The 10,537-nt window shown below is 40.3% G+C and overlaps 1 protein-coding gene across 1 annotated transcript; it reads right to left on the reverse strand.

Moving 5' to 3' along the window:
- Window positions 1-8,565: 8,565 nt before the first annotated feature.
- LOC127103746 (uncharacterized) lies at window positions 8,566-9,597 on the reverse strand. The gene has a single exon (XM_051040977.1). The coding sequence runs from the start codon at window positions 9,595-9,597 to the stop codon at window positions 8,566-8,568; it is 1,032 nt and encodes a 343-aa protein (XP_050896934.1).
- Window positions 9,598-10,537: the final 940 nt, after the last annotated feature.

Consider the following 10,537-nt stretch of genomic DNA (forward strand, 5'->3'; position numbering starts at 1 on the left):
GCTTCCAAATCACCTGCACCCTCTACTCTTCTTCCCAGAAAATTGTTAATGACAGTGGGAGAGAATGTGATACACTTACCTCTCACAAATACTTTGCAAAATTCCTTGTTGTTCTTATCAGCAATATCTTCAGAAATGTTGACAATGAATTCCTTAACCAATCCCTCATAGCACTGAGATAACCCAGCCACTGTCTTCATTAACCCATCATTCTTTATTAGATCCATGACCTCTTTGACTTTAACAACATCCTTTCCTAACTCCCTCTCTACAGCCACCCATCTTTGAATCACAAATTTCCATTTGGCAGCTCCATCTTCACTGCGGTCCTCTTTACAAGGGAGATGTAAGGGACATCTTCCTCAACATCTTCTTCAGACTCAAAAACTTCTCTAACCTTCCTCTTCTTCACATCAACCTTGCTCCAAGATTTGGAAGGACCAACACCAACAGTCTTCTTAGCTGTTTTAGCTGACATCATTTCAGCCACAAATCTTCCTTTTCTAGTCTTTATACGCTTAGCCACAATAGGCTTTAAGTGTTGAAGTAAGTTATCCTCTTGATCATCAAACCTATCATCCTCTAGGTCAATCACATTGTTTACATCATCATGCTTCTCAGAGTGGGAAGCGTTGGCAGTTGTAGATGCCACAGATTTTCCTTTACCAGACAAAGTTTGCCCTAGAGAGCACAATCCTTCAGCAGCCATGTCCTTCTCAGATCTAGAGGAATCGTCATCCTTATCACTATGATGTTCAACCTCAGGAGAGGGATACATTTTAGACAAGGGAGTAGAGACTCCCTTCACAGAATGTCCTTCATTAAGGATTCTAGTGACTAGGTTTCTTATGACACGATTAGTGTGGTGCATAGTTTCCTTAGAACTAGTGGCATATGTTGAGCTAGAAGGGATACTAGAGTTGTTACCTTGATTGGGGCATACATAAGCTGATGCATCCATGGGATGGTTTAAATCAAGGGCTTCTCCTGGAATAACAGACATTGGGACCACATCCAAAATCTCATCATCGTGAATGTCCATGGAAGGAGTGTTATCCTTGTGAGTAGGCTTAGTAGTTTTTGAACCAGATGGAGTTTGATGTTGTAACATCTTGACGTTTCAGTGGAAAAATTTCAGTTGCCCTAGCAGAGGAGTTTGAGGAAGAAGCAGGGAGTTGGAAAAGTTGGAGTAGGTAGTGAGTTTGCGTTTGAAAAGGTAATTGGTCGGGAAAATAGCAAGTGTACTATGTTACCGATGTAGTTTTAATGGAATTTATCCCACAAGTATCGAATCACAAGGATTGCGTTAGAAATACGAAATAGTGACGATTATCAGTTGAACAAAAGTATTTAGTTGAATTTGTTTAGAATAACTTGTGCACAAGAACGAATTTAGAGTTTAAAATTGACTTTCTATGAATTAAACAAATGTTAGGGATTGGTGTATAATGTGTAGGGTAAGTGATTTCTTTAGATAAATTCAACAGGTTCATATGCATCCATCACTGATTCTCAAGTTTACTTTTCCCTAATTCCTTAGTGAAAAAGACTTTAATCTCTACCCTAATCTTTACTTCCGTTCAAATTAGTGTGAAGATTAAGCTATTAGTTATCAAGAACTATTCTAGTTATTGTGAAGAAACCTTATACCTAAGTGAGATCTTCACAATATTATCATTCACCAAACCTTTAACGTTACTTTCCAGCTTTTTACGTTAAATAAACTCATCCCTATGTTCCCAATGGCATAAGCAAACAAATGATTAAATGATAAAATTGATGCAAAAATATTCAAACGTTGAATTCAAAACAAAGAGATCAATATTCTTAAACCCTAACACATCATTGACACCTCCCTAACATTGGAGGATTTAGCCTCTCATATTGTAGAAAATAGACATGTTCAAGAAATTAGACATTACAATGAGTTTTCAAACGATGATCTTCAATGGCTGGTCACCTTGAATCTCCCCGTCGTGAATTCTCTTGTTTCTTCAATCTTCTTCAGTGTAATCTTCTTTCCCAATTTTGCAAAAATTCCTTTTCTCCTTCTCTTTCCTCAGTTTAAATAGTCTAGGTAAAATCCCCAAACCAAAATACCAACAATGCCCCTCCGGATCCAAAAAGCATAAGAAAACACAAAATATGGAATTCTGTTCGCGCACTCTGCACGGGCCGTGCCAATCCTGCACAGGCCGTGCAGCTCCCAGATTTTCTTCAAAAATAATTCTGCTTCAGACCTTATTGCACGGGCCGTGCCAACCTGCACGGCCGGCCGTGCAAACTCCCTGTTTTTTGTATGGGAGGGGAGCATCCATCCTGCACGGGCCGTGTGCTGCTGCACAGGCCGTGCGGGTCTTATTGCTTTTGTATTTTCCAGTCCTTTTTTATGTCTTCTCTCCTTTGGCACGTCCGTTGCCTCTTTGCTCAAGCTGCACATACACAAGACTACCGAAAACAAGCATCACGCATAGAGAACTCAAATTAGAAAGATAATAACCCCAAAACAACTCACTTTACTACCTAACATTGCAACTAACACACTAATCAACGAAAAACAAAACAATGCGAAAAAAAAACATAAACATACCATAACATTGTTACCGAATTGATCGACTTATCAACAAAAACAAGACTAAAATCTAATAGAAATGGTGACCGATCATAATCCCAAACTTATCTCATTGCTTTTCCTCAAGTGATGCAAGCGACATATGCAAAGGTCACCCTGAATTCATTCTTTCCACAACCACCAATGTTATTCGCCATTGTTCCTACCTTCTTGATTTGGTTTCTGATGACACTAACCATACTCTTGCTGCAATTCCACATCAAAGTATCTCAGTACCTGCAAGCTTTTCTCACTTCCCACACATTCTCTCTTGGTTAAAAGTGTTTCGCTCATACAATCATGATATGCAATATCGACTCTTGAATTTGAATCAATTCTACTTTCATAACATTGACAGAATACACACACTTTATGAGGACTTTCGGGTTGTAACTGGGCTTAGGACAGGTGGGATACACAAGGAAATGGACAAATAGTGGTTTATTTGGTTCGGTACTCATGTCATGCTTCTCGTGTTTGTGCTCACTTAGTGATCTCGGGGTGATTTCTCAAACTTTTTATTCACTCAATTCTTGAGTTTCTCTTTAGAACAATGCAAGTGTTGTCTTTTTTTTTTTTTCAGTCTTAGATCACTCGGGTATCTTAGACTATATTTTTTTTCTTTTCTCTTTTTTTTTTCATTTTTCTTTTTTTTCTTTCTTTCTTCGCCTTTCTTTTACACGTATCACCCCTAACTTGAATTATTGCACACTTTCAAGAAACACCACATTCGTACTAAACAAGGGTAAGGAGTGTTTGGCCAATGGTTTATACATGTGGTTGAAAACAAACAAATGGATACAGGCTCAACAGGGTTAGCAAAGGATAAAATTAATGAAAATGGCTGGCTAAAAGGCTTAGGGGTTTTAAACAAACAAGTGCCTCAGTGTGTGTCCTCCAGTCAAGTCGTGTCTATAGAACGGACGCAAATTCATAGGGATAGAGTCATGCCTGATGAACTCTCATGATGCTTATCTGATGAATTTGGCTTTTTGTGATCTCACCATGTGGGGTAAGCTTACAGGTTCCAAAACACTCCGAGTGTCATGCAGCTCCTTCCCGTATCAGGTACACCATCCACCAGCCCAGTCAAGTATCGACAGCAGCGTCCAACTTTCAATTGGTGGTACCACTTCCAGGGTGCCTTGGGAGACAAGTTGAGGTTGTATTCTCATCCACTAACTATCGATCTGTCAGTTTCCAGTCTCTATCAATCAAGCCTGTAACAATTACGGTAGACGCAAAAACATAACAAAAAAACGAAAAACATAACAAAACAAAACACAATAATAAAATAAAACAACAAAATAACAAACAATGAAAGGACCCCTCCCACACCTAAACTGAACATTGTCCCAAATGTTTCAGCTTAAGTGCAGAAAGGACTTACTACTGAGGCGGTGGGAATTGCAGCATTAACTGCTGCATCATGCGCTGAATATCACCAATAGCAACCCCCTGTCGGAGCTGCTCCGCCACCATGTTATCAATCTGTGTCCCCTGACGAAATAGCTTTGTTCCTTGTCGAGCTTGTTCTGCCTCAAACTGATCCATCCGCATTTGTCCGGCAGCAGAGGATCCTTCACCGTGCTGACGAGGTCCTCTCGGTTGAGGAGCCATACGCTCCTGAGCAGGTGCCTTTGCATCTCCCTCCTGACCTGCAACAATATCCTCATCATCCCCCTCATCGGGGTTGACAGCAACATACAACCAGTTCTCATCATTAGAAATAGCAGTGCGGTTAGGATTAGGTAATTGTAAGAGAGTTCTATTTCGACTGAACAATGCATAACCATGGGGGCTTATTTGCAACATCAGTTGTTGGCATAATGCCTTCAAATCCACTTTGCTCAAAGAATTAAGGGGTTCTTCTCCATCCATAGCGATTCGGCAACCGCAATGATCAACAATTTGAGTAATTAAACCCCCAACAGAGATAGCACCCTTAGTAGCCTTACCCATGGTCGTCAAATGATCTGCGACAAATGCTGCAACATTAACAAGAACATCATAGATCATAGGATGCAATAAATATAATTCCCTTTTTGTAACTACCCCCGTACTATCACCTCTACCAAACATAGTGTAAGCTAAGCCCTTATGCGCATAACGGAAAAAAGGATTTTGTATCCAGGATGCTTTAGCACTACGTGGGTCATAAACAGGTAAACCGGTGATAGCAGCCCAAAATACATGTCTTTCAAAATCAGAAGGTACCATGCCATGTCCGACTAATGGATGTTTTAAACATTGCCCAAGTTCAATCAAAGATAAAGAATAATCTTCATTGTATAGGCGAAATGTCATGGTACCAAAATACTCTGTGGAGGACCCGTTCCATTGTCTCTCCAAATTGAAATCCACGGTGCTTAGAAATTCTAAGGTTAAGCGCCCGTATGTCGGCACTTCATTAAACATAAAATTCAGAATTCCTCCCGTGTTATACAATTAGACAACATCATCAAAAATTCCCATAGCAAGCATAGTTTGATCACAGACATACCTGGTGGGCAACAATGTACGTTTACAAAGTACCCTATACCTCTTAACGTGTTCTTCTGCCTCAAACACAATCCCATGGGAATTGGGTTCTCATCGTCCTCGCTGTCGAGGCCGAGATGGCTCTGCCACCGCTTTTCCTTTATTTGCTCTCTTTGGGGGCATTTTCGTCACCTACAAAAAATGTTAGAAACAAAAACGAAAATTTGAAAAAAATAAACCGGTGGCTGCGTAGAGAATGATGAGGGGAACAACTTTTGTGAAGGGATTTTGTGAATGGAGGGTTTTGTGATGGGCAAATTGAGGTTAGAAGTTGGATAACAATGGAGGTTTTTGTGTTTTGAGAGAGAAAGGGGGTTAGGGTTGCTGCAAAGTGAGAGTTATGAGTGAAAGAGAAAGTGGGAAGTGATATAATCCGTGTGGGGTCCACATCCCACCTGATTTTGAAATAAAATTTTTTCAAAAATTCTAGGGTCTGCACGGGCCGTGCCAACCTGCACGGCCGGCCGTGCAAAGCCACGACTTTTTGTATGGGGCAGAATTCTGGAATTCTGCACGGGCCGTGTTCCACTGCACGGGCCGTGCCAGTCTGAAAATTTTGAAAATTTTTTCGTTTTCTTAATTCTCAATGCTTCTCCACTCCAACCTGAAATTGAAAACAACAGACACCAAAAAAGAAACAAGATAACAAAACACAAAGTACTATAATATAGAAACAAAAGAAAAATGCGAAATTAAAATGTGTTGGTTGCCTCCCACAAAGCGCTTCGGTTAACGTCGCATGGCTCGACAAGAATCAAACTTCTCAAGTGAGACGAATGAGATCCACAATCCCGGTAACATCACCTTCATAGTAAGGTTTCAACCTCTGACCATTGACTTTGAAGATGTCTCCATTTGATTGATTTTTAACTTCGATGGCTCCATGTGGGAAGACTTTGTGTACAATGAATGGTCCAGACCATCGAGACTTCAGCTTTCCAGGAAACAGCTTCAACCTGGAATTAAACAGCAAAACCAATTGCCCTTCCCAAAATTCCTTTTTTTGAATCTTTTGATCATGCCATTTCTTTGTTGTTTCTTTATAAATTTTGGCATTCTCATAAGCTTGATTCCTGAATTCTTCTAGCTCGTGGAGTTGAAGATTTCTGGATTCACCAACTTTGAAAAGATCATAATTGAGGAATTTGGAGGCCCAGAATGCCCTGTGCTCTAATTCAAGCGGGAGATGACAAGAGTTACCATAAACTAACTGATATGGGGACATACCTATTGGAGTTTTAAAAGCTGTTATGTATGCCCATAGTGCGTCATTCAGCTTAATTGACCAATCCTTTCTGGAGGAACTGACAGTTTTCTCAAGGATCTGTTTGATTTGCCTATTCGACACTTCCACTTGTGCACTTGTCTGGGGGTGGTATGGGGTGGCGATTTTGTGCTTCACATTGTACTTTTTCAACAAATTCTCCATCAGCTTATTCAAGAAATGGGTGCCTTCGTCGCTAATCAATGCTCTAGGCACTCCAAACCTTGAGAAGATGTTGTTCTTTAAAAATGCTACCACTACCTTAGCATCGTTCGTGGGCAATGCCACTGCTTCAACCCATTTGGACACATAGTCCACAGCCACCAGGATGTAATTCTTCCCGAATGATGGTGGGAAAGGACCCATAAAGTTTATCCCCCACACATCAAATAGTTCAACTTCCAGCATTCCCTTTTGAGGCATCTGATTCCTCCTAGAGATGTTTCCTGTTCTCTGACACCTATCACACTCTTTCACTACTCTCTGCGCATCCTTGCATAAAGTTGGCCAATACAATCCAGACTGAAGGACTTTTGCTGCAGTCCTATCTCCACTGAAATGTCCACCATACTCCGAACTGTGGCAAGCTTTTAGGATATCACTTTGTTCTTCTTCCGGGACACACCTCCGAACTAATCTGTCTACACCTCTCTTGTATAGGAATGGTTCGTCCCATAGGTAAAACCTGCAGTCATGCAAAAACTTTTTCTTTTTTGTTATAATCAAAATCATCAGGAATAACATTACCTACCAAATAGTTTGCATAATCGGCAAACCACAGAATTCTCATCACAGCGAGGATTCGTTCATCAACAAACTCATCCTTGATGGGGTGTGTTTCCTCTGTTTCTGTTATCGGTGACATTCAGGATAGATGGTCAGCTACGGTGTTTTCACATCCCTTTTTATCCCGAATTTCAAGATCAAATTCTTGTAACAGCAATATCCATCGCAACAACCTTGGCTTTGACTCTTGTTTAGAAAAAAGATATTTCAAAGCAGCATGGTCAGTATAAACAATTACCTTCGTCCCTAATAAATATGACCTGAACTTGTCGAAGGCATATATAACTACCAATAGTTCTTTCTCTGTAGTTGCATAGTTCATCTGAGCGGGGTTCAGGACATGGCTTGCATAGTAAATTACATGCAGGAGTTTTTCTCTTCTTTGTCCCAGCACCGCTCCAACAGCTATATCACTTGCATCACACATGATCTCAAATGGTAGAGACCAATCAGGAGAAATAACAACAGGGGCCGTCACCAACTTGTTTTTCAGGGTTGTGAAGGCTTCCCCACACTTTTCATCAAAGATAAAAGGAGTGTCCTTCACCAACAAACTAGTTAACGACTTCGCAATCTTGGAGAAATCTCTTATGAACCTGCGGTAAAATCCAGCATGTCCTAAGAAACTCCTTATTCCCTTCTCATTCACTGGTGGAGGTAAATTGGCAATAACCTCCACTTTGGCTTTATCCACTTCTATTCCTCGGTGTGAAATTTTGTGACCTAACACTATCCCTTCTCTAACCATGAAGTGACACTTCTCCCAATTTAAGATTAAATTGGTTTGTTGACATCTTTCTAGGACCAAAGACAGATTTATCAGACACTCCTCAAATGACGGCCCGAACACAGAGAAATCATCCATAAACACTTCCATGTTCTTCTCAAGCATGTCAGCAAAAATAGATGTCATACACCGTTGAAAGGTAGCTGGTGCATTACACAATCCAAAGGGCATTCTCCTATAAGCAAAAATACCATAAGGGCATGTGAATGCAGTCTTCTCTTGATCTTCAGGTGCTACAGCAATTTGGTTGTATCCAGAGTATCCATCTAAGAAGAAATAATAATCATGTCCGGCCAACCTTTCCAACATCTGATCAATGAAAGGTAAAGGAAAGTGATCCTTTCTAGTAGCTGTGTTCAATCTTCTGTAATCTATGCACACTCTCCACCCAGTAACTGTTCTTGTTGGGATTAACTCATCCTTCTCATTTTTTATCACAGTAGTTCCACCTTTCTTTGGTACCACATGAACGGGACTCACCCAAGCGCTATCAGAAATTGGGTAGATCAATCCTGCATCTAGGAGTTTGACGACATCTTCACGAACAACTTCCTTCATGGCTGGGTTAAGTCTCCACTAAGGTTGTACAACCGGTTTCTGATCATCCTCCATTAAGATTTTGTGCATGCAAATAGTAGGATTAATACCCTTCAAGTCCTCAATCGACCATCCAATTGCACCCTTGTACCTTTTTAGAACCTGTATCAATTTTTCTTCTTGGACTTCTTTTAGAGATGAGTTGATAATAGCTGGACACTTCTCCTCTGAATCAAGAAAAATGTATTTCAAATTGTCAGGTAGCTGCTTTAAATCTTTCTTTTTCTTCACTTCTTTACTCTTTTCTGATGCTGGTGATTCTCTCAAGTCTTCCCACCGGTGTGGTTTAGATCTTGGCCATCGAGGTTGCACTTCCATCATATCCAACACTTCCAACTCTTTTTCATCCATCCCTTCTTCTTTTCCACAAATGGACAAACTCAACACTCTCTCAAGAGGTAATTCTGGCACATTACAATTCACTGCTTTGATGAACACTGTATCTAACACCTCAACATTCTTACTTGTACCTACGTCTTCTTTGAATTTCATAGATTCTCTAACATTGATTTTCAGCACTTCATCATAAACTTTGAGTGTCATAGTACCTTCTTCCATATCTATCATCACCCGTCCTGTTTCTAGGAAAGGTCTTCCCAGAATTATAGGAATCTCTTCATCTTCAGGCATGTCTAGTACAACAAAATCCACAGGAAAAACAAACTTATCAATTCTAACCAGAACGTCAGTTGCAATCCCATGCGGTTTTTTCATGGAATTATCCGCGAACTGCAATTCCATTCTCGTATCTTTGACTGAATTGATACCCAACTTCTTGTAGATTGAGAGAGGCATGAGACTCACTCCTGCACCAAGGTCGATGAGTGCCTTATTAAATGTTCTATCCCCTATTGCACAAGGAATAGTCACTGCACCTTTGTCTTTCTTTTTCAATGGAATTTTTAGACCTTGTAAAATAGCACTACACCTCTCGGTCAGGATAACTGGTTCAGTTTCAATGGACCGCTTCTTTGAGATAATGTCTTTCATGAACTTAGCATAGATCGGCATTTGTTCTAAAGCTTCAGAAAATGGGATGTTGATTTCTAACTTTCTGAACAATTCTAAAAAAAATTCAAAGTTCTTCTCATTAGCATCTTTCTTCTTTGCTCTAGCAAGATAGGGGAGAATAACCTTGGGTATTGGATCCTTCGATTTTTCTTTCTCCACCACCGGTGTTGTTACCTCTTCATTCTTTTTCTTATTTTCACAAATCTCCAACTCCACTTCTAATAATTCTTCCTCAACTACCTCTTTCTAAGCTTCTTCAATAGCTTTTCCTCTCCTTGTTACAACGGCCTTAACACCTTGATTGTCTCTAGGGTTGATTACAGTAGAACTGGGTAGACCACCCGGTGCTTGCGCATTTGCCAATTGTTGTGCAATTTGACCCATTTGGACTTCCAGATTTTTGATAGAAGTTGTCGTATTCTTATGATTATTCCTTGTCTCGTCTTGAAACTGAATGTTGTGAGCTGCCATCTTCTCAATGGCTATTTCCCAATCTGCTTTCTTTGGAACATGTTGTTGTTGTTGTTGCTGATATTGATTAGGATACTAGCTCTGGCCTTGCTGCTGCACGTTCCCTTTCTGATCTCTCCATGCAAAGTTTGGATGGTTCTTCCACCCCGGATTATAAGTGTTGGAGTAGGGATTGTTTTGCTTCAAAAATTTGATCTCTTCTATCTGTTGAGGTGTTGCAAAACAATGAACCGTGTTATGGGGTCCATTACATATTTCACAAGCATCATTTGGTGTTTGTTGCACCTGAGCCACCTTCTGAGCATTTATATTCAATGCTTTTAGCCTTTTTTCCACTTCTGCAGCTACAGCGTCTTCAATTTTTACCTGCTTATTTGTCTCAAGCTTCAAATCAACCAGTGCAGTTTTGCTCGAGACCCTATCATACAAATCCAAATGCTCATTTGAAGCAATAGCCTCAATTATCTTC

Source organism: Lathyrus oleraceus, chromosome 7 (genome assembly GCF_024323335.1).
Source record: "Lathyrus oleraceus cultivar Zhongwan6 chromosome 7, CAAS_Psat_ZW6_1.0, whole genome shotgun sequence".
Taxonomy (NCBI): Eukaryota; Viridiplantae; Streptophyta; class Magnoliopsida; order Fabales; family Fabaceae; genus Lathyrus; species Lathyrus oleraceus.

Excerpts from the sequence above, each read along its gene's own strand:
- LOC127103746 (XM_051040977.1), bottom strand. The coding sequence starts at position 9,597 with ATGCCGATCTATGCTAAGTTCATGAAAGACATTATCTCAAAGAAGCGG.